This window comes from Leishmania martiniquensis, chromosome 36 (genome assembly GCF_017916325.1).
Source record: "Leishmania martiniquensis isolate LSCM1 chromosome 36, whole genome shotgun sequence".
Classification (NCBI taxonomy): Eukaryota; Euglenozoa; class Kinetoplastea; order Trypanosomatida; family Trypanosomatidae; genus Leishmania; species Leishmania martiniquensis.
In genome coordinates, this window is record NC_090171.1 from 2,170,584 (window position 1) to 2,197,028 (window position 26,445).

General features: G+C 58.5%; 9 protein-coding genes across 9 annotated transcripts; all 9 read right to left on the reverse strand.

Annotated features, from left to right (window-relative positions):
• Nucleotides 1-591: 591 nt before the first annotated feature.
• Nucleotides 592-1,320, reverse strand: LSCM1_00590 (uncharacterized protein; the record flags this gene model as incomplete). The annotated part of the gene is made up of 1 exon (XM_067318238.1): nt 592-1,320. One exon carries the CDS (start codon nt 1,318-1,320, stop codon nt 592-594), a length of 729 nt encoding a protein of 242 aa, XP_067174343.1.
• Nucleotides 1,321-2,383: 1,063 nt separating this feature from the next.
• Nucleotides 2,384-3,505, reverse strand: LSCM1_00591 (uncharacterized protein; the record flags this gene model as incomplete). The annotated part of the gene is made up of 1 exon (XM_067318239.1): nt 2,384-3,505. The coding sequence occupies one exon, from the start codon at nt 3,503-3,505 to the stop codon at nt 2,384-2,386; it is 1,122 nt and encodes a 373-aa protein (XP_067174344.1).
• A 1,374-nt stretch (nt 3,506-4,879) lies between these two features.
• On the reverse strand, nt 4,880-5,686 carry LSCM1_00592 (uncharacterized protein; the record flags this gene model as incomplete). Its single annotated transcript, XM_067318240.1, has 1 exon — nt 4,880-5,686. One exon carries the CDS (start codon nt 5,684-5,686, stop codon nt 4,880-4,882), a length of 807 nt encoding a protein of 268 aa, XP_067174345.1.
• A 3,352-nt stretch (nt 5,687-9,038) lies between these two features.
• Nucleotides 9,039-10,358, reverse strand: LSCM1_00594 (uncharacterized protein; the record flags this gene model as incomplete). Its single annotated transcript, XM_067318241.1, has 1 exon — nt 9,039-10,358. One exon carries the CDS (start codon nt 10,356-10,358, stop codon nt 9,039-9,041), a length of 1,320 nt encoding a protein of 439 aa, XP_067174346.1.
• A 2,079-nt stretch (nt 10,359-12,437) lies between these two features.
• LSCM1_00595 (uncharacterized protein) lies at nt 12,438-16,133 on the reverse strand (the record flags this gene model as incomplete). Its single annotated transcript, XM_067318242.1, has 1 exon — nt 12,438-16,133. The coding sequence occupies one exon, from the start codon at nt 16,131-16,133 to the stop codon at nt 12,438-12,440; it is 3,696 nt and encodes a 1,231-aa protein (XP_067174347.1).
• A 1,214-nt stretch (nt 16,134-17,347) lies between these two features.
• Nucleotides 17,348-18,040, reverse strand: LSCM1_00596 (uncharacterized protein; the record flags this gene model as incomplete). Its single annotated transcript, XM_067318243.1, has 1 exon — nt 17,348-18,040. The coding sequence occupies one exon, from the start codon at nt 18,038-18,040 to the stop codon at nt 17,348-17,350; it is 693 nt and encodes a 230-aa protein (XP_067174348.1).
• Nucleotides 18,041-19,188: 1,148 nt separating this feature from the next.
• On the reverse strand, nt 19,189-20,670 carry LSCM1_00597 (uncharacterized protein; the record flags this gene model as incomplete). Its single annotated transcript, XM_067318244.1, has 1 exon — nt 19,189-20,670. One exon carries the CDS (start codon nt 20,668-20,670, stop codon nt 19,189-19,191), a length of 1,482 nt encoding a protein of 493 aa, XP_067174349.1.
• Nucleotides 20,671-21,553: 883 nt separating this feature from the next.
• LSCM1_00598 (uncharacterized protein) lies at nt 21,554-22,543 on the reverse strand (the record flags this gene model as incomplete). The annotated part of the gene is made up of 1 exon (XM_067318245.1): nt 21,554-22,543. One exon carries the CDS (start codon nt 22,541-22,543, stop codon nt 21,554-21,556), a length of 990 nt encoding a protein of 329 aa, XP_067174350.1.
• A 767-nt stretch (nt 22,544-23,310) lies between these two features.
• Nucleotides 23,311-25,464, reverse strand: LSCM1_00599 (uncharacterized protein; the record flags this gene model as incomplete). The annotated part of the gene is made up of 1 exon (XM_067318246.1): nt 23,311-25,464. The coding sequence occupies one exon, from the start codon at nt 25,462-25,464 to the stop codon at nt 23,311-23,313; it is 2,154 nt and encodes a 717-aa protein (XP_067174351.1).
• Between the last annotated feature and the right edge of the window lie 981 nt (nt 25,465-26,445).

Sequence of the window (26,445 nt, forward strand, 5' to 3'; positions counted from 1 at the left end):
GCAGTCACCACGCGAGCGCATACTGTCAGTGGGGCCGATCCCGCCAATCGACAGGTCAACGCCCACTGACAGGTGACGCCCAAACTCGTGTGTGCACGTCCCCCGAGCAATCGACAAGCGGTAAAGAGCCAAGAGCCACTGCACCGACGCTGGCTGCGGCTGCTCGAGGAATGGAGAGTAGCCGTGGCGTTGCTCATGCGGAAACCGATTGCTTGGTGTAGCCTCTTTTGTTCCTTTTTTTTTCGAGCGCTTCTTGTACATGCCCAACGCGAGTTTTTTTGGATGTGCGTGTGTGTGTGTGGAGGGGGAAGGGCGTCGTACAGTCATCTGTGGGCCGCTGAGCCACAGTGGCGTCCCTTTGACACCGAGTTCAGAAAAAAAACCGACCTATGCAAAAAACTTAGCGAGAGGGGGGACGCGTCGAGAGATGATCAACAGCGAAAAAAAAGCTAACGATTATGTTCAGGACAATCTAGCGCCTCATTGTAACGCGCCCCACAGCGACTGAGGTGTCGCTGTGATGCCCCAAGAGGTACCCCGACGCCAGCCGTCTCGTACTGAATAACGCACGTCTGCTCTCACCGAGGGGAGTCACGCAATCTTCTGCTTCACAAAGTACTGCTCCAGGTACCTCTCCGACCACACGCTGAGCCCCACGGCAAGGAAAATGTTCAGCAGCACACTACAGATGCACATGTAAAAGGCCGAGTTCACCGTCTTCTCGAAGAAGTACCGTCGTGTCTGGTACATGCGGAGCTCGTCCACCGTCGTCTCCAGCGACACGTTGAGCATGCGCAGTCGGTCGGCGTAGTCCGCCAACTCAGGTGGCTTGTCTACCACAAAGGCGTCGTCCTCTACCTTGGGCGGCTCCACAACGTCGTTGGCAGCGCTGAACGACATCTCGAAGCGCATGGCTGGTTTTCTGAGGGGGAGCAGGAGACACAGCTTGTACGTGCCGGTTTCCTCGGCGTGGAAGAAAAGCTGCGAAATATCGCCAAAGGTGTCGATAGTGTCTGAAAGAGGGATTTCTGGTCCGCGCTGGAAAGCCTCGGCACTCGGTGCGTATAGCTTGGCCATAATGCCAGCCAGATGAGGGTCAATGCAGCGGTGCTGGAACGTCACCAGCACAGGGTCACCCTGCGGATCCCGGAAGGCGTGGTAGTCGAGGCAGAGCTCCTTCCCTGGCAGCAGCTTCACGTACACGCCGGAGTGGACGGATGTGGCGGCGGCCGCACTTGCGCACAATGCAAGGAGCAGGCACACCACCACCAACGCCAGTGCGCGCGAAGCGACTCTCATGAAAGCTGTGAGCGCGTGCATCGGCTCACAACTCGCCGCTTAAAACGTGAGCTATGCCTTTCACGATATCAAAACTTCTCTGCGTCGATTCCTTTAACGTTGCTTTTGACAGACAGTGACGGTCGGCTACGCGACACTTTGATGAGCGACGTATGTTCACCTCTCTCTTTCTGTGTGTGTGTGGCGGGGAAGGGAGCAAATAAGCGCAGCGAGAGTGTGTACACATATGCGCCTGTATGCTCATGCGTGGGTGTGTCTTCAAGTCCTTCCGCGCGAAGAAACCAAAAGGGATACCGGCGGAGAAGGCTATGGATGAACATAGTGCGCGAGAGAAAGCCGCAGTACGGAGCCACTACTGCGCGCGGCAAGCGAGGTGAGCAAAGAGAGCGAGAAGGCGCTGGCGGAAAGAGCAACTAGGGGAGATCGGAAATCGCCGTCCCCACCGAGAGGGGTACGGCTGCGCGACCATTCGGAACGCGCAGAGGGTCCTCTCGATTATCGATGCGATTCCAAGATTCCCACCGCAGCACGCAACACCCTCTGCCGCGTGTGTGTGTATGTATGTCTGTGTGAGCGCGTGTGCGCAATAGGCACCTTTACTTCTCATCGATTTTCCTGTTTGAGGTTGTATGTGCATATACACACCTGTGCATACGTATGTGCGCTCGGCTTCATGGGATACGCAGCCCAGTGTCACCACGTCCACTCACTCCCCTCCTCGACGCTGCACAAACAGCCCCACAAGCGACAAAGCACGCCCGCTGACAGATGAAGGCGGAGACCTGCAGTGCGCCGATTCAAGAAAAGACACGGAGCTACTCGAGAGGCCATGGAAGTAACAACAGCGACAGCAAAGTTCATCGTGCCACTGGTGCACCCCCCAGAGCCCCTCGACAGACACACACACACATGCGCCCACACTTTCATACCCAGCAGTCACACAAAGGGCGAGAGAACAAAATGGACATGCTGAATGAGCACGCCTGCAAGAGGCATCCGCTCCAGCGCCAGCCTCTCCTCGCGTGCGCCAACGGCAGCACACCCACGCCGCTGGTCATTTCTCTCTGCCACCCGAGCGCTATAGCTACCACCACCGCGAGAACGCTTGTGCAATGCGATCAGCGGTGGTGCTGCCGCCCTCTTCTTGCGCTGCCCGTTGCTGCCGGACGCGGGCCGCCAGGGAATTGTTCTTCGGGTCTCTGTACACCATAACGGAATTGAGGAGGTTTGAGGCGAACTTTTTCGCGCTCTGCACATAGGATGGCCGTTTGCTGTCTTTATCGTAGAAGAAGCTACCATTGAGGCTCTGATTACCGACCTCGCTGCCCTGATAGTGCATTCTTTCGGCACTGCTAAGTATATTCTCGTAGCCCGCCTCGGTCAGCAGATTCTGCAGTGGTGACTGGGCGAAGGCAGAGAGAAAGACGCGAATTTGGTGGGCACTCGCCGTAATAGTGTACGAAATCACGCCGCGCGTCGTCTGCAGAATTTCCTCGATGTGCGAGGTGTCCGTCATGGCATGCAGCGCCGGGACCTCCAGCACAATCGAAAGAGGGCAGTCTTTGCCGACACCGCGGATCACTTCGGCCGGTCGAGGCGCAGGTTCTGCTAGACGCCGCGTCAGGTGCGAGCTAGAGCTGGCCATTTCGAAGCCGGTTCCACCAGAGACGATGGAAACTTGATCAATGTCGCCGACGGCCTCGGCGTGACTGTCGCTGATCACTGTGTCGTACTCGCCAATAGCGTTCGACAAGTCCCGCAGCTCCAGGGAGCTTCCAGTCTGCGGGGGCGGGGTGGCTGAGCGCCACCCCGCCCCCGCAGACGCGACCCCAGAATCTTGCACTGCCCGGCGCGCGGCCACCTTCTCGCGCGGGTCTCCGCAGTGGAAGGTCGGCGCGAGGTGATCGAGTGTTTGGTTGGAGAGGTCGTAGAGTTCTGGGTCGTCGTACTGAGCCCCATCGTAGATCTCGACAACACCGTCAACGAGGTCGCTGTCGTTACCGAGTAGCTGGAGGTTCTCAGGGTGCTCGACGAGGAGGTAGACAGCTTCGAGGGAAAGCTTGCGAATCTGGCGGTCTTTGCTGCGGAGGAAGCGGGAAAGAGTCGGAAGCGTATTACGGCGCGCCACGGCGGGCCGCGACTCGTAGTTCTGCAGAAGCGCGTGAAAGCGCCGCACCAGCGAGAGCTCGGTGCTGATTGTGGCCATGACTGTAGGTCTGCAGCGGCCGACACCAGCGTGATGCGAAGCGGATTCCCCCGCTAAAGCAACCCGAGCAGCGGTGCCCTCCAGTCCGGTCGATGTAAAGGATCAAGAAGAAGGGAGAGAGTTGATGGTGATGTGGGCCCACAGGGAAGTTCGCGAGCCATGCGCCGCTTTCAAGGGAAAAAAAGAGGTTGCCGTTTTCGACAAGCGCGCTTTCTACTTCTTGCAACAGCGACGAATTCTTCCTATTGTAGCAGTCTCTCCTTTATTAAATTTTTTTGGTGTGTGCGTGAGCGTTTTTGGCGAGACGGAGAAACAAAATCCGGCCACCACAAGAGCGCAAATGGAAAAACGAGTTGAAATATATGTATCGCAGCAGCTCAACATCGATAGCGCTATGAGACCCGTTCAAGCACTCGTGTGCTTTCGGAGAAGCGACGGGAGAAGAGAAGGGGAAAGGGGTGAAACGCCGGTTACACGCAGGAATGCAGCGGGGCCCAGCAGAGCCTGATAATATAGGCTTGTTTATACGTGCGCGTTAGAGGTGAAGAGCGGGGTGGGTGGGAAAAAATCAAGGGTCGCACTGGTAGAGAGAGAGAAATGGAGCGAGTCAGTGAAGAGAGCGGCTTCCGCGAAGCAGTTCAGAGTGCGCTTTCCACCTTTGCCGTTTCCCACTGTGACAGGTAAGCCATGGGAGCGACGAGAAGGACAGACGTACCGGGAGAGCGAGAGGGGAAGAGAGAGGGAAAAAGGGATGGGCAAAAACGTAGCAACGGGTCAGGTCAGCGGAGGCGGGTATAGGAGGGCCGTGTCGCAGGCGATGAAGGTGGTGCATGAGAAAGGGGCAGGTGAGCATGACACGGGGTGCCGTAAGGAGGCGCGGAATGGGCTGAGTGCGGAGCACCGAGGGTGGTCATCGCGCATCACCGTTGCGCGGGAACATCGAAGCGAGGGGTTGGGGTGGGAGACATGCGGGAAACACGTGAGCGAGATGGATACAGCAGCCCGTGCCGCGCGCTGGTGTTTGCGTTCTTTTTGGTTTCACCTCTTGACCTTCATGAGCTGGAGAACCCGTGTGCGATGGCTTAGCACTGCGGCTTCGTGAGCGCGAGAGAAGAGACCGCAGGTGATCGATGCGCGTAGCGAGTCCCGCCTGACAGCCATGTATAGGCAACCAATACGCGGAGGTGGGGAGAGGAAGAGGGAGAGGAGGAGAGGGGGAGATCATCACAGCGAAAAAACCACGCACGATGCCACGGTGTCCCGTGGTATGCGCCCGGAGAGGATGTGTGCACATGCGGGTGCGTGGGCCGTGAAAACATCCGCAGGTCGGCGCCGTGGAGAGGAGGAGGGGGAGGAGGCTGTGAAGCTATCCGCCTAGAAAGAGTCCTTTGGCGTTGTACGGAGTTTCCAGTCTCCCTTGCTGTCTGGCACAATGCGCGTGACGAACTGCTCGGGAACGGCACGCTCCACAATGTCGTCATCCTTCTCGGAGGGAAAAAGAACGTTGACAGTAGAGCTGCATGCCGTAACGATTTCGGTGTTGCGAGCCTCTTCTTTGTCGAGCAGGTACACATTCACACTGGTGGATCGCTCAATGTCGATGGTTGGCGCCGCATGCGCCACCTGCACGTCCACGTCAACGCAGTTGAGCACCTCCAGCGACGAGACAACGACGTGGAGGGCCACCTGCACCTTTGCGCAGTGGACGATGCTTACGGAGTTCACCTTGTTCGTGATGTTGATGTAGGCCTGCTGACAATTCTCAATACGGATGGCGTGCCGCATCTCCGCCTTATCGAGCTCCAACTGCAGCTGCTTCGCTGCACTGCCCACTTGGTACTTGACCACCCACCGCTTGTCTCCCTCCAACGCCAGCACCGGCTGCTGCATCGCTTCCCCTCCGGTGGGGCGCTCACTTTGCTCTTGTGCGAGGCGACGCGCCTCTGCGGCCGCCTTTTTCCGCTCGAGCTCACTCATGTCGATCTCGCCATGCTGTACATTCTGCTTGTAGCTTTTTAGATCATCCGTCACGTGGCGCAGACGAGAGGCGATGTTCTCGCCGCCTTCGCAGATCTCTGCGAACAGTGCGGCTGCTGCACCACCAACACTGGTGCTGGAAGCACCGGCATTCGCCGGCGTTCGTGGTGGTGGTGGCGGAGGCGGTGGGGGTGGGGCCGACATCGTTGCTGTCTTCACAGGTGAATGTAGTGTATGAGGTGCGATTGTCAAGCGAGGGAAGGGAATAGCTGACACCAAGAGTGAGGTATTCGCATGCGATAGGCGATCCTACAAAGACCTGAGGAGAAAAACAGTCGAGGGGTGAGTGGGCGGGACGATGGGATGAGACCGCTCACGAGAAAGAAAAGAGGGCGTTACTCTGCCGAGGCGTCGGTGCAGTCCAAAAACCGGTTACGGACAGGAGCGGAGATGGCGTGAAGAGCGGGGGAGAGAATCAGAGGGGTCGTTAGTCTTGGAGGAGGTGGTGGTGGTGGTAGGTAAAGAGGCTCCACCACCTACGGCGCGCTGTCCTTGTACGCGCTTAATAGCCAGAGAAGCGCTGACCGAATTCCAACGTGGGCAAGCGTTGCCTCTTTGTCGCACCGGGCGACCCGCATCAGCGGACGGCCGGCGTCGAGGTGCACGTGCTGCCTCCGCGTATCTGTGAGCATCGCCATCGTGACACCGCGCGCCATCTTTCCTCCAGGTGTTATCAAACCGCTGACGAGTATGAACACGGCACTGGGTGTTTCCCGGCAGCCTCCGCATGACGCGCCCCCCTCCCTAAGCGACTGGACCTGCTCCCCAGGGAAATAGTAGTCGCATGGTGCGCTATTAGCTCCGTCCCCTTGCGCAGGGTTGCAGAGACCGCCTACATGACCACACCAGAAGCCATCATGGGCAGTGACTCGCGGAGGCGTTCGAATATGTTTTGTTGCACTGCCAGCGGGTGCTGTGTCAGGCCATTAGGGTGATCGTACGCAAAGCGCTTGCCGAGCACGCTCATCGCTTCGACGATCCCCCCTCACTTGTGTCTGTGTGACTCGAAAGACCCTCTGGCGACGCGGCATCACGTTATGCGACGGCCCCGTTATCGACAGGAAAAAACTTAAGAAACTGAAAGACGCACGAGGGGGCCGTACACCGTCTATGCGCGGCGCATCTCACTCTGCACGGTTCGCCTTGATCAAGTCTGCTGTCACGTGATCGTAGTAGGCCACGCGATCAGACGGCACGGCGCTGTCTTCGCCACCGTTCACAAGCACCCCTCTGCCAGCCTGCGTCGTGCTCCACGCGAACACGTGGGAGAGAAGGATCTGCGGCAGTTCCATGCTTTCGGTGAGCTTCGCTGCTCGTAACAGCTGATGCGACACCGCCAAGAGAAATCCTCGTGCCTCTCCAGCAAGCTCCTCGTGGCGGACAGGTTCACACCCACTGCGGCTCTCGTGCATTGCCGTCGTCAGCTCCGCCACGGCTGTGACGGCGATCAGGTCTGACAGGAACGCCACGACATCTGCACGTCGGTGCACTGTCGTCGCTGTTGCACTCAGCGCTTCAAGCAGCAAATACAGGGGGCATTCCAACGCGAACGCCAGTGAACAAAGTTCCTCCTCCGCCGCTATCATGGAAGCTACGCTGTCCGAGTCAGCTTCCGCCGCTGCTGCGTTGAGATGAGCCTCTCCGCCCGTGGCTGTCCGATGGCGCGCAACGAGCGTTTTCTTGAGCGCCCTCGCATGCTTGTGAAAAGAACTTGCTGCAGTGGAGGTGCTATACAAAGAAGCCCGCAGAGCCTTTATCACTGCCTTTGTGGAAGGCTGCTGCTGATGCCCAAAGCGCTGAAGGGCGACGAGTAGCTGCAGGAGCTCACGAACAGAGTAGAGGCGCAGCTGCGAGTAGATAAGACCACGCCTGCCGCGTGCGCCATCGAGCATGGCGCAACTCGTTACCAGATCGAGAACGGCTTCCTCTACAATTCCGAGCGAGGACATGGTGTATAGCATCGAGGGAAGAGGCAGCGGTAATGCGCTCGGTGCCGGCAGCAGCCTCTTGACACCGCTGCTATCCGCTTTCACATTGTCCTCGCCAGCGGTGGTGTCCGCCACAGAGCATGCTGAGCCAGCGCCCCGGTCGGCAGCGGCCGTCTCTGACAAGGCGAAAAGGCATCGCCGAATCTCGCTTAGAAGCTGCGCCAGCACCTGTCCATCCTCCACGTCAGCGCTGTCGTACAGCCGCAAGAACAGAACTAAATCAGAAAGGGAAAAATGAGCGGCTACAGTGGCCGGCGGACCAGGGGCAGGAACAAGCGTGGCGCCGCTCACCATCGGCACAACGCGGAAGCGCTCGCGCGCCACAGGGTTCGCAGAGTCCCCGCAACAGGATGTCGCGGGAAGCGGTAAAAGACCACGGAGAGGACCGAGCACATCGCGCTTGGCGCTGAACTCGGCATATCCTCTCGCGGCATGAGTGGGCACGGAAAACGGTGAGTGGCCGCCCGTGGTGAGTTGATGCAGCAGGTCCTGTGCGTGTTGCACCAACGGGTGGATGGCGTGAAGCGCCGCTGAAGGTGGTGAGTGCAGGCCGTCGATCCGTTCTTGAACTTGTGTCTGTTCCGCAGAGGGGCTCGCCGATGCGCGTTCAGGCGGTGAATTTTTCGGGGGCCTATGTGCAGGTGTCTCGCACGCTGGTACGTTGCGCGGCGTTACTGCCCCTTCTCCTTTCACCGCGTCAGTCGAGCGGGGTGCACGGGCAGCGTCGAGGGCTCGTACACGCCGCTTTCCAAGGTGGCGACCGCCACCTGCTTGCCAACGAAAGTACTTTGGCGCCCACAGGCGAAAAGCGGTCCGTGCGAGCATGTAGGCATGTGTCGGGGCGTGCTACTCACCGCTTCGAACATACACGGATATATCAGGGCTTTCGCTGCTGGTACGCCAGAGTATGCGTGAGAGAGAGAGGGCGGTGACAGGGGTAGGGTGCGGCTGCGTGGGATGGAGTGCGTGGGAAGGGCAGGAAACGGCAGTGAAAGGGCTGCTGCGCAACAGAGACGAGAACATGGGGTGCACCAGATCCGTGAGGCTCAGCGTTTCTGTGGTGCCCGCGCGCTCGCGCAGGAGTTCGCTTCCGTCTCTTACCCACGCGCCGAAATGCACGACGATTGTTGTGTGGGGCCTTCTGGGGAGTGGGGTGGGTGGGTGGGGGAGAGCAGCGGTGGGAAAGAGGACGATGACGCCAGACGAACAACGAAAAAAAAGCACAGCAAACAATGGCGCCACACTCCCGTTCCTGGCCACTTTTCCACCGCCTCCCATCTTCGCATAACGCGACTTACATTAACCGAATTGCACCTTAACCGCATCAATGTCCAAGATGCTGCAAAGCAAGCGTGTGTCTGTGTCTGTGTCTGTGTCTGTGTGTGTGTGGGTGTGTGTGCGAACGACACGATTTGCGCCCGTACCCTCACTTCTTGGGGGCAGGTGCAATGACACACCCATCGGTGCCGCCCTCTCCACCCCACACGCGTTACCGGTGAGGCGCTCGCTCACTGCAGCTGCTTCTCAGCCTCGTACAAGTGATGGCTCAGCGAGATGCGATCGACGTCACACAGAAGCACCGTTTCGAGCTTGCCTGTGCCCGCCATCTTCATCACCAAGTAGCTGTTCTCCTTCTTTTTCTTCGGCTCCATAGGGAACACTATGTTGCCCTCGGCGTTGCGCGGCTTTTTCTCCTTCCGCTTCTTCGCCAGCCGCTTCGCTGTCGTCAGGACGAGTTCGACTGTGCCAACGCGGTTCGTGAGAAGTGTCTTCACGAGCCCCAGCGGCCCACGGTTCCAGCGCATGTGGATGTCGAGCAGGTGCTTGCGGTCGTACATGCAGAACGCGCTTGGAACATCGATCTTCTGCAAGTCACCCGTGATGAGGCGGCTGTCCAGAAGGTACACCAAATCCCACGTACGCAAGACATCCACGACGCCCGCCACGTTGCGTCGGTGCTCCTCGGTGAGGAAGATGGCGGCAAGGGAGGTTGGGGTCGCTAAAGCGCGAGGGATTCGCGTGAACGGCATCCAGCGGGGCCACCACGACGTCGTGGAAACGCTGTTCAGCGCCTCCAGGTCAATGTTGCCGCGGATTGCCCGCGAGGCAAAGACGCCAAACGAGTCGAGGGTGAAAACGTACTTCTTCGCCTTGACGGTCGCGGGGTCCAGCTTGACCCGCGGGTGTGTGAACACCACGACGGGAACGACGCACTTGCCGCACACCTTGTGGATGGACTTGTCCGAGTACCACGTTGCATGCCTGCCGCTGGCGTCCTTTTCTTGACCACAGAGAACCGCGTCTGCATGAATGAGATGCGAGTCAGGAAGCTCCACACGACGTGCGTTTTCAATGTAGCGGCGCAGTGCAGCTGCCTTCACGACGTTGTCCTCCTGCACGTCCTCAAACTCGAGTGTGTCCATCCGTTTTGGGCTGCGGCATTGGTACCAGCGAGGTCCGTTGCTCCACACGAACCCCTGCCAGTTCTTCACCTCCACAACAAGGATGATTGGGCCAACAGCGATGACGTCGATTTCGCGGTTGTGCCCTACACGGGCGACAGCCACACGTCGACGCAGGAAAACGTCTGCCCACCCTGCCTTGCGCAGCACCGCCTCGACTTTTTCTTCAGCCTGCATGGAATCCAAGAAATTCTGCTGCTCACGCGTTAGGGGGTCTTCGCGGCGCATTTGAGATCGCGCCTGGGCGCGCAACGCTTCGCGGTAGACATTACGGCTAAGACCATAGGCTACTGCGCACAATAGCACTGTTGTGATAGCGAGGAGGACGTAGACCGTGTCATCCAGCAGATGAAGCACGCCGTCCATGGTGACGGTATGTGTGTGTTCCTATACCCGATAGCACAGCGTTCAGCGACAGGGGCGCGCCGCCGCCAAGAGGTACCGATCGGCTTCGACGAATAACCTACGTGCCTAGGTCGCCTGTTGTGTTTCGTACTTGAACAGTGTGCAACGAGGAGAGAGCGAGCGAGGGGTGGGGACGCTGATGAGAAACAAAGTAATGCTGCTTATGCGCGATCATTGAGTCTGCACTTGCGTAGAGACGCGACGTGCATCCCCTTTTCAAGGCGCCTACCTGCCTGCATAGGTGAGCGGGATCCTTTCGCCTGAGTTACGCTTGCCACTGCGTGCCGAGCCTCTCCACGTGAGCACGTTAGTAAAGCCTCCTGATACATCAAATCTGCACCATGCGCAGCATCCAAAAAGAAGACGCATGCTTGTCCCTCTCTCACGTTCTGCTTGTTGCTGGTGTTTCCAGCGAGCACTGGCCACCCCTTTTTTCTTAGGAGGTGATCCACTTTGTATGTGTGCGAGGTAGTCGTGGGAATTGGGGGAGGCAACGAATGTGCGCACCATTCGTTCCCCCTCATTGACCCCTCGTTCTCCTCGTGCCCCTTCCCCTTTCTCAACTCGCCACTCCCACACGCAAGCGTGCACAAACATTCGTGGGAGAGCCCTTCGCAGCAGGCGAGGAGGAAGAGGGAGAGAGAAGAGTTGGTGGTGGAATAGGGAGGAAAAAGGATGAGCTATCCCCCGACGCCGTACCGAGGGAGGACAGCCTACACACTCCCTTGCATCCCGCATGTTTCAAATTTCTTTGCGCGTTACAGCATTAATTTTAGGTTATCAGCGAGCACACCGAGGAGCACCATTCTCACCGAAACATCGCAGCGCCTTCTCCTCCTGCGCGTTCGACGACAGCCTGGCGACTAGAATATCAAGCACACCACAGCATAGCCCCCACGACAGCAGCAACATGGAGATCGTGTCAGATGTTTGCAGCAACCGTACTTTCTCAGCGACCCTCTCGCCATAACGCTCGCGCAGAGAAGAGAAAGGGGGGGGGGCACGCGCGCGCATCGATTAGAGGGGAAGACGGAAAGAGAGCATGGTTACGGAGACGAGGTCATTCATCAATTTATGGTTCGCATGCGCGCGCACAGGCGCGATCCATCTCCAGTAGGGGGGGAATAGGCGCGTAACCTTTTAGGTGCTACGTGAAGTCATAACCTCCATGTTGAACGTGCACCTCAGAACCCTTCACGGTGTCGGACGCGTATGTCACGGGCGATGGCAAACGGCGTTTTCCTCTGATGTGAGGTGATACATTAAAAAAAATAGGGAAGAGATACGGTAATGGCGAGCGCACACACCAGAAGTCAACAATGACAAGCACACATGCGCATGCGTCCACATGCCTGCCACACACTGATCGGTGAGTCAGCAGCTGTTGACGCCACTGCCTTCCCGTTGTCTACTTCTGCTCGGGCGAATCAGGGATGAGGGGCAGCGGTCGCTGGCGATTCGGTTTAGAATGTGTGCTGAGCTCTTTCTCTTCATCCCGCACTCGACAAGAGATCGCAAAAGAAAAAGGCCTCTAGGGGACACATTAGGGAAGGAGAAACGGAACGTAAGAGGACTGCGTTAGACGTGCACAACACCGACTGGGGAAGAAGAACGGGGGAGGGCGGGGGCGGAAGTGAGGGAAGGGTGCCGTGTTTGCGTCTGTGCCCGTGCGTGTGAGGTGCTCGGAAGATCAAAGAAGCAACGACGAAGCGGAAGGCGAGCGATAGAAAAAAAAAGACATGTTGACAGAAGGCGCTTCACCTCACTGCTTCCAGCAGCACCACGAGAACAGAACGACACAAAAGAGACGAGACATAAAAAAAAGAAACGCATACAGAAAAGCAAATCACGTATCGTAAGAAAAAGGAGAAGGCAAAGGTAAGACTCACGCAGCAGTCTCTGCATCTCAACCGGCGCCGACAATCACCCAGTCGCTCTCCTGGTTCCACGGGCGAGGGGCAACCCTTGGGCGTGCGTGTCTCTGTGCCTCGGGGTACCCTCTTCGTCCACCCATGCGCGACTCCTGCATTCTCTTTACGTTCACGCGGCGCCTTTCGCTTTGGGCTTGGTGAGAACAAGGCGCACCGCTACACCCGAGATGCTGTTGTCTTCCTCCGCGACGAGCTCGGCGTCACTGGGCTTCTGGTCCATCGTCGTCCACACACCCCTCAGAGTTTGGCTGATTTGGTCCTTGCATTGGAGGATGGATGACGTCAGCTCTGCTTCTTCGGCCTCAAAGTACACCTCCACCCCATCCGTCACCTGCAACTTGGCCTTCTTGCGCAGCTGCTGGACGCGGTTGACGAACTCGCGAGCTCGCCACGAATCGATCAGTTCCTGATCCTCGCGCTTGTCGACCAGCACAACGACATCGTTGTCAGTGTTGCTCTGAAAGTCGGTAACGCCCGCCCTGACCTGACGCAGCACCTTGACATCCTCGATGGTCAGCTCTTTGCCCGCGACGAGGCCTTTCTTGTCGTGCAGGAACTGGGCCACCTCCACCGGCGTCATAGCTTGGATGCCCTTCCGTATCGCCGGCATCTCTTTGCGGTACTTCTTGCCGAGCACCTCGAAGTTTGCGTCCAGCTTCGTCTCCACGTACTCGTCACCATTCGACATGACAATCTCGAAGGCGTTCACCTCGTCCTTGATGTAGTTCGCCACCTTGCGCACGTCTGCAATGTACTCTGGGTCTGGGTGCACAATGACAACCTGGCGCACCGGCCGCTTGATCGGGATGACCATCTGATCGCGCAGCACGCGCACCAGATCCACAATGTTCATCATACGCAACATGGCGCGCTCCAGCTCCGCGTCATCGAAGGCGCTGTCTTCCTCCGGGATCATGAGGTAGTGGACCGAGTCTACCTGCTCGCTCGCCGGGAGGAGGGGTTTGATCTGCTGGTAAAGCATTTCTGCCACAAACGGGGCAATGTGACCCACAATGCGGGACACTGAAAAGAGGAGGTACAGCATCGTCGACAACGCCTGCGAGCGGTCTTCGTTCTCCATGGCATTCTTCATCCGACGGCGGTTCATGCGCACGTACCAGTTGGACAGGTTCCCGACGAAGCGCAGAATACCGGGGACGACGTTGTACAGGTGGTACAACTTCATCTCCGCCTTCACGTAGCGCAGGAGTGTTTGACATGAGGCGAGAATCCAGCGGTCCATCTCGTTCGTGCTGCGAACTTGCAGCGACACCTGACCACCGGCCGCGATACAGTAGTTCGTGTTCGAGATGAAGAACTTCGCCGCGTTGAACAAAGGCAGGAGGATGTCTTTGACCACCCCCTTCACACCGGCCTCGCGGAAGCGCAGCGGCTCGGCGCGCACGACTGGGGAGCTGATCATGTACATACGCAGGGCATCCGCGCCGTACGTGTCGATCACTAACTTCGGCTCTGGGTAGTTCTTGAGACGCTTACTCATCTTCTTACCGTCTTCGGCGAGAACGAGTCCGTTGACGGCAACGTTTCGGAAAGGAGAGACGCCAAAGAGGGCAACGCCAAGAACGAGAAGGGTGTAGAACCACCCGCGCGTCTGGTCCAAGCCCTCCGACACGAAGTCGGCCGGAAACAGGCTCTTGAACTTATCCTCGTTCTCGAACGGGTAGTGCTCCTGGGCATACGGCATCGAGCCGGACTCGAACCAGCAGTCGAACACCATCGGCACCCGCTTCAGTGGCGGCATACCGGGACGCTTACTAGGGATGGTGATGTTGTCGACAAACTCTCGGTGGATGTCTGTGATGCCGGTGACCCCGGAGAGCTCCTCCAGCTGCTTGATGCTGCCGACGCACACGACCTCCTCCCAGTCCTCGCTGTGCCATATTGGCAGGGGGGTGCCCCAGTAGCGGTTGCGCGATACGTTCCAGTCGCGCGCCTCGGCAAGCCAGTTGGAGAAGCGGCGGGTCTTGACAAAGTCAGGCACCCAGTAGGTCTGTTCGTTGCAGTCGATGAGACGGTTGCGGAACGACTCGACGTTGACGAACCAGGACTCGACAGCCTTGTAGATGAGGGGGGTGTCGCTGCGCCAGCAAAATGGGTAGCTGTGCACGATGGACCCCTTGTGGAAGAGGTGCCCCTTCGCCTCGAGCACCTTTATGATCTCCGGATCCGCCTCCTTCACATGCTTACCGGCGAAGTCCGTCACCTCGGCTGTGAACATGCCGTTCTCGTCGACCGGGCAGACAAACTTGCCTCCCTTCTCGAATATGCCAGCGTCGAGGCATGCCTGGTAGTCATCCTCGCCGAAGGCGGGGGCCTGATGCACGATACCCGTACCGGCGTCCGTCGTCACGTAGTCACCAGAGATGACGCGGAACGCCGTCGCACTCATGGAGGACTCGAAGTACGGAAAAAGGGGCACATACTTTGTGCCGACGAGCTGCGCCCCTTTCACCTTCTCCACGACCGTGTACGGCGCAGCATCGGCCTCCGCGGCGTTGATGCCATCCTTCGCCTTGCTGGCCTTCTTGCTCTCCTTCTTCGGATACGCCTCTGACAGGCGGGCCTCCGCGAGCCAGTAGTGGCGCTTCGACTTGGTGTCCAGCACCTTCACGTAGTCCAGCGCGGGGTGCACGCATAAGCTGAGGTTGCTAGGCAACGTCCAAGGCGTTGTTGTCCAGGCAAGGAAATACGTGCTCGATTCCGCGCAGGACTGGAAGGCGACCGTCACGGCCATGTCGCTGACCTCCTTGTAGTTGGAGTTGGCCTCAAAGTTGCTCAGCGGTGTGGTGCAGGCGGTCGAGTAGGGCATCACGCGGAAGCCGCGGTACACCAGCTTCTTCTCCCACAGTTGCGAGAAGACCCACCAGACACTCTCCGTGTACGGGAGGTACATCGTCTTGTAGTCGTTTTCGAAGTCGATCCATCGGCCGACACGCTCGACCGTCTTTTGCCATTCGTCAACGTAACGCGTGACGATCTTCTTGCACTCGGCGTTGTACTTGTCGATGCCGAGTCTCGCCACATCGTGAGACGTTTTGATGCCGAGCAGCTTGTCGATTTCGTACTCCACTGGCAGACCGTGGCAGTCCCAGCCAAAGCGACGTATGACGTGGTGGTTCGTCTGGTAGGCAAAGCGGGTGACCATGTCCTTGATGGTGCCCGCCAAGATGTGGCCGTAGTGCGGCAGGCCCGTCGCGAAGGGGGGGCCGTCGTAAAAACTGAATGGCTTGCGACCCTCGGATAGCTTCATCGAGGTGCGAAAGCAGTCCTTCTCACGCCACATCGCCAGAATCTCCTCCTCCATTTGCGCGAAGTTGAGCGCATCGGGATAGTTCTGCAGCGGCCCCCCCTGCTGCCCCGCTCGGGGCTCCTCGGGCTGCGGCGTGCCCTCGCGCGTCATGTGCGATGACAGCTTAGGGGAAGAAAGTGGCGAGTTAGAGTTCAGGGACGGAGGAGGAGCCGAGGGACGGGCGGTGACGTGGAGGTTTCGACTGGCAGCGTTAGATGTAGCTTGACTGTCGTCGGTGCGGAACGGGGCGCCCGGCGCAGTCGTTGGCGGATGTGAAACAGGATACGAAGGAGAGGAAGAGGAGGGAGAAAACGCAGTAGTTAAAGGAGAGGTCGCCGTGTTCAACAGAGGCTTTCCAGCTGAGTAGATGACCGTGCGGGTTGCTGTGGGGTACGGATTACAACGTTTCTCGCTCTTCTTCCTTAACCCCGCCGCCGTGCACGCCAACAAACCACAACCGTAGCCGCGCGCAATCCGCGTGCTGCGATGAGGCATCCAACGTCGCTCGCAGACCGCGCGTGCTGCAGAAGTCAAAGCTGCAACAGAAAGTCACACACCACTCTGAACCGCCTACGTTCGGTTTCACTTTCCGGAACCGAAAGGAAAGCAAAAAAAAACACTAAAAGAGGGAGGCAGAGGCAGAGGCAGCGAAAGAGAGAGGAAGCCGCAGTTCTGCGACCGGAGGAAACACACACAGTAATGGAAGACAAATCCTCGCCAGCGTGCGCAGCAATCGCTGACGCAGACAGAAGAACGACAGCAGAAAGAGAGAGAAAGCGAGGCGACGGTAAAAAAAGAAAGGCACACTCGCAGGATACCGTTGCAGAGTCTTCGGCTTCTGTTCTTTTTCTTGGCTGTGGGCTTTAACCCGAGAGGGCGAGGGAGACAGGCAAAGAGGCGGAGAGCACCAAAGGAAAAAAAAGAGCTACTGCGAAGAGACACGGTGCAGCCGCAGAGTGTGTGGAGTTGGGGGTGTGGTGAGGAACAGCGTTTCGCTTGATCTGTCCTTTTCGTTGAATAGATATTCAGTTTTTGGTTACGCGACGGGTATTGGGGTGCCCACGTGAGTGTATGTGCGCCGCTCCATCGTTCGTAAAGAACGTGTCGCAGTGCAGATGCGGATTTCACGAAACCGAAAGCGCACGTTGCTCGCGTTATCATTGCACAGCCACGGAGAAACAAAGAGAGGGAGGGTTGCAGAGAAGCGAAAAGTCTGTCACTAAGCGCGTTCGAGTGAGCGTCTTCGTCGTTGATGGAGAGGGAGGCGTGCGGAGGGCCCAGCGCTAGGAAGACGCACCCCGTCGCCACCGCTACGCAGCGCATCTTCCTGAAGACCTCTTTTAGACACTGCCGCCACTCCATTACCCCCGCCGCGCACGTGACTCTAAAGCCCCTTTGCCATGCGCCAGCTCTGCGAAGCAAGACGCAAGGGAGCGAAGGAGAGGATGCCGCGCTTCCTTTTGCTTTCTGTACGCTCGTTTGTCTGTAAACAGCGTCACGGCGTGAGGCATACAGACAGAGAGAGAGAGAGCAGCCCCAACGGTGGGAGAGGACGAGCAGCAGTAAGCGCGAACTCCTGTACACTAAGAAGAGAAGCGGCTTCGCAGCCGTACACGGACGCCGCAGTGGTGAGGAGACGTCCTAGCTAGACCAAAACTTGCAGACGCGGTTTTACATTTTTTCTCGTCTACGAAGTCTACTCGATTCATTTACAGGGCTTGGAGCAGCAGTTGCTCGTATTCGGCAGGCTCGACGACGCGCACGCGGAGGCTGTCCTGCGGAACTCCTGCGGCCTCGATGCGCAACGCCAACTGCAGTGCTAGCAGGTGTTTGCAGCACCAAACCTCCTGCCGCTGAATCGACTGGTACGCGTATGCAGAACAGGGGCAATAATAAGGCGAGAAGAGGGTGTGTTCGCCAACCTGGTAGAGACGACGTCCCCGCGGTTCGGCTGGCTTGCGGGGGGCTGCGATGCCGCTGCCCTGGCCGTCCTCCTGCGAGCCAATATTACAGGGCATCGTGCAAGAGACTGCATCCGCATCGGTGCTACGCGCACGCTGAGCCCCTAGGCGTGCGTTTTCTTCTTCTGAGTCCGAAGTCTCCATCGCCTCACTGTCAGAGGCGCTCACCCCAGCCTGTTCTACGTACCGTACGATCGGCTCAGCTCCGTGCAAGGCGATGCCGATGGCTGACAGCGCCGTTTTACCGTAGAGAATTTCAAGCGGTGCGAGCGCCTCCTCGGCGCTCCTGGGCACACCCCCGACCTCGGCGCTACCTGTGCTATTCGGTTCGACGGCTTCGCTAATGTGAGACCTCACCGTAATGTACTGTGCGTAGGCGTCGAGGACAGCACGGGTAATGTGCGCTACATACTCCTCCGGCGACCTCGACGTATCTTCCATTGCGGTTTTCAAAAAAGCGGAGGCGCTCCATGCGCCTCAGTGGAGATGATGATGAGTTGGCACACGACTCCCACAGTGCGGCGCGGGATCCTAATAATGGGGAGAATACGAGAGAACAATAGAGAACATAGAAGAGCTGAGCATTGAGACAGAGTACTGGCCACCCATACCCCACATTGAGTACACCTGAACTGCGACCTCCGCCGCATTCGATCAGCGGTGCACCAGACCAGACTTCCAGCAGGGACTCCCGAAACGTCGCACTTGAGAAGCGTTCCATAGAATGCCTCTCGCCCCCCTCTTACACCGCACCGGTACACACTGGTGCTTACGCACGGGCAACTAAAATACCAGTGGACTTTCCCTCCACGCCCCCTCCCCTCTCCGATGTCCAGAGACGCACACCTCCGTGGACGCCGTCTCGCAGGCGTTCGGCGACGCACACACCGTGCGGGCGCGCCTGGGTGGGTAAAGGGGGTGGGGGGAGGGCACCGGGGACGCCACACAGCCCACCTCCACCCCATCACCGCGAATAACGAGCCACGCGGCTTAGCAACAGGGGCAGCTTCCCATGGGACAGGGGGTGGGGCGCCAGGACGATTCGTCGCTGCGGGCGAGGGGGGTGGCCTCGTGACTCAAACCCATCTCTCACCCAGCCCCCCCACCGCCTAGTGGTGTGTGGACCCTACCCCGCCCTGGAAGGGTAGCGGTGCTGGAGAGAGAGTGAAGCAGAGACCGAGCTCAGATGACCCGGGTCGGCGCAGCTCTGTCACGCCTGTCGACGGCTGCTTTGCCCGACGCGATTGCGCCTGTGCGTTATGCCTAGAGGCAGAGCGGGAGGGGGGTGGCATGGCGGTGCCATGGTATTTGGGCAAAGAGGCAGAGGGGAGTGCAACCGGCATGTTGTACGGCAGAGAGTGGGCACAGCGCTCAGCATCGAAGGAAAGCACCTTCTCGTTTTGCTGACAGGTCAAGTTACACTAGCGGGCTCTTTCACAAGACGCCCGTTCGCAGGCGCACACGCGAACACACACACACACACAGACTCATGCGCAAAATACTGAGAAACATGCAGAGCGGAATGGCACGGCTGACACGCCCCACCCGCTCAGGCTGGAGAGGGGTACCCCCCTCTCTGATGGAACGGATCACTTTCGGTGGCGACTCCGCCGCCGCGACTCGTCTTTGCTGTTGTGGTGCCGGTGGCGATGCTTTGCGCGCTTAGACTTCCGCACGAGGATGTTTTCGTCGTCGCTGCGTCGTGGCCGCCGCCGCGACGGGCTGTGGATGCGTTCGGAAGGAAGGGAGGCGCCAATCAGAGCACGGAGTTCCTCGATGCTTGCTGGGTTAGCGAAGGACGCGGGTGGCAGCCCAGCGGAGTCGGAGGACGATGGCGGCGGAGCAGGCGAAGCACTAAGCGAGGTTTTGGTGCTTGTCTCTGCCACTGCCGCTCGAGCGACTTTTAGTTGTTCCACGGCAAGGTTGTGCTTATCCCGTTCGGCAACAGTCCGGTAGAGGGGAACGGTGCTGAGCGCTCGCGCGTCTGCCAACGCCGCGGTCGCGGGACGAGTTCCAGCAGTGCTGCTCCTGTACACCCCGTATCGATATGAGATGGCCTTGAGAAGGCGCTCGCTCACTCCAAAGGCCGTAGACCACTTGTCAGGTAGCGTCAGGTCGGACGGGCACGATTGCTGTATTGCGTATATGGCGAGCGCGTCAGCAGGAACAGCGAGAAGCCTGCGGCATCGCGGGAGGTCATTCACGATGTGTACCGCACGCATCATCCACTGCGTGAGAGCCGCAGGTGGCCGCGCGACTTTCGCTGGGACAGCGCTGCTTGGATGCGCCGTACCGTTTGTCGCACCACTAGAATCACCCCCGACAGCGCCGCTGCCGCCTCGGGCCTCGTCGCTCACAGGCTCCGATAGGAGATTTAAGTAGAGGAGAACATACTTGTAAGGGGACTCGACAAACGTCTGAAAGCCGAGCTGGTGCAGCACCACCTCCTCCGCCTCCACCACACACGCCTTGAAGTCTTCGTAGCGCAGAAGGGAGGGCTTGGACTGCTCATTCAGAGGTGCCCCGCTGCGGCGCAGGCTCAGGCGCATGCAGACGTTCACCACAGCACGAATGCGGATGGACGGGTCCTCCATCTTGGTAGCGATAAGCAGGCACGCCGCCACAAGATACATGATGTCTTCTTGATCCGATAGATGATGAATGCAGTAATCGAGCGGGGCGTGCAAGTCAACCAAAGGTACAAGACCAGTGCGCATCTTCAGCTGCACGTGGTTAGGCACCAGATACTCGACGCCGGCGGAAGGCACAGGCTTGTTCAAGGCGTCGCGCGTCTTGTCCCCCATGGGCGGACTGGTTGTGGGTGACGAGGCAGCCAGCAACTCAAGCTGAGCCCGCTTAAGCTCCTCGTTCAGGCTGTTTCGATATGCGGGCATGTCCAGTGCACTGATGTACTGAGCGCGGAAATGCGTTTCGACGGACGCCTCGAAGCGCTGGAACAGTATAGAGGCGCGGTAAATGGTGGAGGGTGTTGTTCGGAGAAGCAGCCCCGCTGTGCGGATCAAATCCACGCCATAAGCGGTGTATGCATCTCGCGCCGCAGCATCCGTCATTGTGACCGCAGAGAAAAAAACGAAGGGAAGGGATACGCGACTACGCTCTAGCAAGAAATTAAAAAAAAGCGAAAAACTGTGTGCGTGTATGTGTGTGCGGTCGTAATGATGCCACTATTCCCGGGCGTAGGTCCCCGAGGCGGAAAAAATATATATATTCTTCCACGGCCCCGCCCGCAAGCGATCACCGCGAGGCACAGGGGCTTTTTGATGGAGACACCTCTGCGATGACACAGTGCAGAAGAGCACCTCAACCGTGTGTAAAGAGCGGTGCGTGCCCGCCGAGGGGCAGGACAAAGAGATAGATAGAGAGACAGAGAGAATCAGTCATCGCAAGGCATAGAGGCAGTCTAGAGATCGTCCAGCGGCAGACGCGGTTCTCACCCCGCCCCCTTTTTCCCTGCCTGCGGCACTCAAAGAGAGTGCTGCGTACAGCCGCCTTCGTAGACGATCAACACAAGAGCTATGTGCATCCCATGCTGGTTCATCCGCTGATGTTCTGTTCTCAGGAGACTGCTTCCCCTGTAGTGCCTGTGCAATACACGGATGGCACTTCACGTGTCTTGTGAACCACCTTTTTTTTCTGCTGGTGGTGTTCCGCCCCCGCCTTCTGCCTATCCCTCGTTCGCGCTGCTTTTTCTTCCGCCTTGTTTTTTTTTCCAGCTTTCGTTGCTTTAAGAAAGAGGGAAAAGAGGAGCGGCGGGTTCTGTTGTTGCTTATGGGAGTCCCTGACGAAGCCCCCATCCGTTTGGGGCGCTCGTGTGTGCAGCCGCACCGCTTTTACGTAAGAAGAGGGAAGCCGCCGCGACGTTTGCTTCGACATAGCCCACCAATACGTGTGAAGATGAATGCAGATAGCCGTGCGACAGCTTCTCGGCGCACCTCAGAGATCATCGGCATCACTTGGTATACCCCGTTCGCGCTGCTGGTGCATCTGCGGCTCTTCACGTTCCTCACCGCGCATGTACTCTCGCAGTGTGCTGAACTCATCGTCGCTGAGGTCGAAGGCGGTGGGGTCGACCGCCTGCAATTCTTCCTTGTCCCCTTTCAAGAATGCTTCCTTCATTCGCCGTATTTCATCCCGTGAAAAGACGTCGGCGGACTGACCCTGCTCACGCGTCAGGCGGTGCAGCATCGTCTCCATCTCTCGCTCCTCCGTTTGAATCTCCTCGGGCTTGTCGTCTCGGATCGCCTGACGCAGCGCTGGCTGTTTCGTGAGGGCTGCGTCGAGCTGGCGCACAAAAACTGCGTGCTTCTTGCAGTATGGGGAGGGGGCGCAGAAAGTCTTAAAGACGGCGTCACGGTGCTCCGCATCACTGATGCTGCGTCCAGACTGGGCGACCTTTACAAGGCGGCTGGAGAAGCCGTCCATGTAGCCGCTATCCATCCACTCTTCACACAGCGCCGCCACGGTGCCGCAGATGCGGCCACACTTGCTGTAGTAGTCTATCACGCCCACATTCATGTGATAGCGTGGCGTCGCAGCGGCCGACTTGTCGGCAGGCCTGCTGGAAGGTGCCGCCTCCCCGAGTTGCAGAGCAACTTGGCGAATCCACTGGCCCTGGTCCTTGAACGGGACACACATATTTTCCACCTCCTCCAGCACCGCGTCCTCGCGCACTCGCAGCCGCTTTTCGTGCAGCTCCTCGCGCTTTGTCTCCAACTGGTGTAAGGCGTTTGTGACCATGAAAGAACACACATCACAGCGCAGGGCGTTCTGTACAACAGGGGGATAGGGGGTGTTCAGTGGTAGCTGCTTGCGGGCGCTCGCACACCCTGCCGCTGTGGTCAGCACACATACTACCAGCAAAAGCGCCCTGGCCAAGTGCGGCCGCGCCGGTTCGACGCCCGATCGAGGTTCGCAGGAGAGCATTCGTATGCACCTTTTTATTTTTTTCTTCCGCGCGCGTGTGTGCGTGTGTGCTGCACGATCAGCAGGAATGCTATTCTCTGGAGGCCTGGGTGAGAAGGGATGAGAAGGGGGGTTAGGACCAGTGACAGACTGAGCTACTCCAACAGTTGATGCTGCCCTTGACGGGGACGGATAAAAGCAAAGGGGTAAGGTGACACACATCACGCGCTTTCCAATCGATGGAATCGAATCATGCAGCCGCCCTCTCCTTGCTTCCTCCCTTCTTCCGCCCCAAATGCGCCTGCTGTTTCGCTGGCCCACTTCTACGCATCTGCATCGATGCCCTTCTTTTACATCCGCTGACGCGCATGACGTGTCACACTGCCAAGTGTTGCTTACCAAACATATTTCTTTTTTCTCTTTTGTTGGAAAGGCACTACCCCCCTCTCCTTTTCCTTGAAGGCAGTGCAGCGCGTGTTCTGTTTCTCTTCTTCGTTCAGCTCTATTCGCTTCAGCTCAAAGTCTCATGGGCATGTGAGCGATGGCGTGTGTCTGTCTGCTTCGGTGTGTGTGACTATGTGAAACCGTGGGATAAACCTTCGGCAGGTTCGGAACGTGCGGCGCACCGTAACGGGCCCAGAGGGCCGCAGCATTCGATCTGTCCACTCCATCAGCTGCAGACGATATAAGAAGTTAAATGAGATGGGGGCCAGAGAGCGAGGCAGACGCCTACTCTCCCAAACCGTCGCCGCGCATGGAATCGCAAAACAGAGAGGCTTCCTGTTCAACTACCCTCTCTTCGTAAAAAGTTCGCGCGCTCGCCGCTCCAGCTCCTCCTGTCTACGCTTGCTGTGCTCTGCCGGTGTGAGGGGCACCTCTTCTGCGCCGTCGCCTGCCGTCGTGGTGCCAGGCGAGGGCGCTTCGTACTGACGTGCGAGCCTTTGAAGACTACTCAGGTGCTTCTCCTTTCGAGTCTGAGCGTCAGGGCTGTCGTCCTCCTCGTACATATAACAGAACACAATTGTACGCAACCAGCCAGGCATGTTTTCACGCAGTGCCAGCTCGGTCGTCTTGGCGTGAAAGCGCCGGCGGTACGGTTCCATTTTCGTCAGGAGGTAGTCTTCCAGGGCGCTGAGACGGCTCAATATCGTCAGACTGTCGTCGACCTTCACCTCTTTACGCACCATGCCATGAAATCGGCTCGTGCTGTACGGGTTGCCCTCAAACCTCAAAAAGGTCGGAGGAGACGCCTTGCCCACTGCCATGGACTGCGTTTGCTGCAGCGCCTCTGGGTTGGCGCCGTTGAAGAGTAGCTGCAGCTCTTCTTCCACCTCTGCCCGGCGACTCGGCGACAGCTTCGACGTCAGCAACCCCCACGTCTTCACCCTTTCAATGTCTTCCTCGCGCAGGAGCTGCGCCTGATGCTCTACAAGTTTGCCGAGCACCTTGGCGGCACCCGGCGCGAAGTCCATGGCGTGGTCGCCAAAGCCGCAGCAGACAAAGCAGTTGAAGGAGCCTCCGTTGCGATCAACAATAGGAACGCCGTCAGGGGTGAAAGCTCGGACATACTCGCGGACGCGGACCACGTTGCTGCCATGCTCCGATTCCGCGGGCGCGCCGGGCGAGCGGAGGGGAACCGACCAGCCGCACTTGACTCGCAAATACGACTCCAGCCGATCCAGCTGCCGCGCCACAAGTGCGTGCGTTTTCGTCTTGACCGTGCTGTCGAGGGAGAGCAGCCCTTGCAGCACAATGTCCTGCGGTGTCGGCAATACCTTTGAATGCATCATGGAGGCGACGGCAGACAACCTGCCCTCGGACCGGCCGTTGCGGTTTGTGGAGGACGCGATGCCGCTGGGCCACGTGTAGCCATACAGGCTGCATTGACTGCTGAGCAGCACCAGCGTCCCTGGCGCAGGCCGCGCGAGAGAATTTCCTACACTGTCGCCGCTGGACGGAGGACCAGTCGTCGGGAAAGACGAAGTCGCTGCCGCTGCTGTCGATGGGCGTGGTTTGCACTGAAACAGTGACCAAATCGCGTCCTTGAGAGCACCACTTGGTTGCTGCACCACTGCCGAGAGACCACTGAGGCCCAGCACCGGAAGGCGAGAGTTCGGCAGGGTCATAGTGCCCGTGCTAGCCCCCGCTGCAAGGACCACGACGTCGTAGCCTTCACTGGCGCAAACGCGGCGCTCCGGTCGAAGGGGGTCTGGCTTCGACACACGAATGCTCTTGGTGGACTCAACGTCGTACTTTAGGTAGGTGACGGTGTCTTCGAGCCTCTCACCAAGAGCGAAGTGTACGTCATAGTATCGCATGCACACATCCGCCAAGGCTTGGGTCCAGCCGACAGGATCCACCATCAGGGGCTGCGCGTGCGCTGTCATGGTGGCCTCTTTCCGTTCGTTGAGAACGGTAACCGGCCCAGTGAGCACGTGCTGATGCAGGTGCGGGTACTTGCTCAAGAGCTCGCACACAACCGAGTGGCTGACGCAGGAGAGGTTGTTCGTGTATTCCATCACCTCAGAGTCGGAGAAGCAGGACCGCAGCCGCCCCCACATCCAGCGATATACGACAGGGTTGAATAGGGTGTTGAGGAGGTGCTCCCGGGCAATCAGATCCGGGCATGCAGAAGGGAACATGAGACCACGCAACACTTCTTTGCGGAAGGCCGCCCGAGCAAGCGAAGGCTCGATCAGTCCCACACCGACGAAAGGAAGCGCGTACCTCGTTTCGCCGCCTGCGATGTCGCCTCGACGCTCAAAGACAGTCACCTTGAAGCCGAGCTTGGCGAGCTCGTAGGCGACATGAACACCGGCCACACCAGCACCAACGACCGCCGCGCTTGGAGAAGCCAGCGACAATCGCTCCGTCAAGTTTGTGGAAGGTGAGTCAGTCACCGACGCCACCATCGGGGGCATACGAGACTCGCGCTGCCCCATCGCGCTACTTGCGAGGGGGGCGTCGGGGAAAGGGCGCGACCTAAGCGAGCAAGAGGACAGTGAGCGAGTAGGCGTGAGCTTAGAGCCTGGATCTGGTGTGCACAAGAAGATGAATTCCACATGGGAGAAAAGATTAGCAGAGGGTCGGCGCTCCCCGAGAAACGGGAGGCCAGCGCAAAAGTAACGGATGCGCGCGGCACTCCTTTCGTGCGATCGACGCGCTTCTGTTTTCTGTTCTATTATTATTATTTGTTTTTCTCTTCTCTTTGCCGCTTCATCCAATGGCACTACATGGCACCTGCCGAAAGCGGCGCCAGATAAGATGAGCCGCTGCTGGGGCGCTACAAAGCTGTGCTTGACGGCCACTTTTGTACCGGCGGTGAAGTGTTCCGGTAAAGCGGTAACGACATGCCGTCGCACAGGAGATTCGGGACCGCGCATGGAGGAGAGATGAGATGCGATGAAAGAATGAAGAAGAGGGAGGGAGAGGCAGCGTAGACTACATGCTTCCCAGCAGCGGACTGCACACGCCCGTGCGTCACAGTGCTGGTGGTGCGGCACACTTTGGCGACTGAGTGGGCGATCGTGATGCAGTCGGTCTTCTTACGCGCCAGATAGGTTTCACTGCTACGCTCGGCATATCGTTTCTCTCAAAGAATGCTTCGTGATAATTGTAAACCCTCTGAGGGCACCAGACGTCTCGAAATACCTCGTAGAGAGAACGCTATGCACAACGTTAAGACCTGAGCGAGCGCGTTCCGCTCCTAAAAAATTGCGCTTATGTGTTTTGTACCGCAGACGCACTCAGTGAGAACAGCGCAGACGAAAACAAAGGGAGGTCGTCCCTTTCGTTCGCCGCACTTGTGGGTAGACATTCCCTCCACGCCCCCTCCCCTCTCCGATGTCCAGAGACGCACACCTCCGTGGACGCCGTCTCGCAGGCGTTCGGCGACGCACACACCGTGCGGGCGCGCCTGGGTG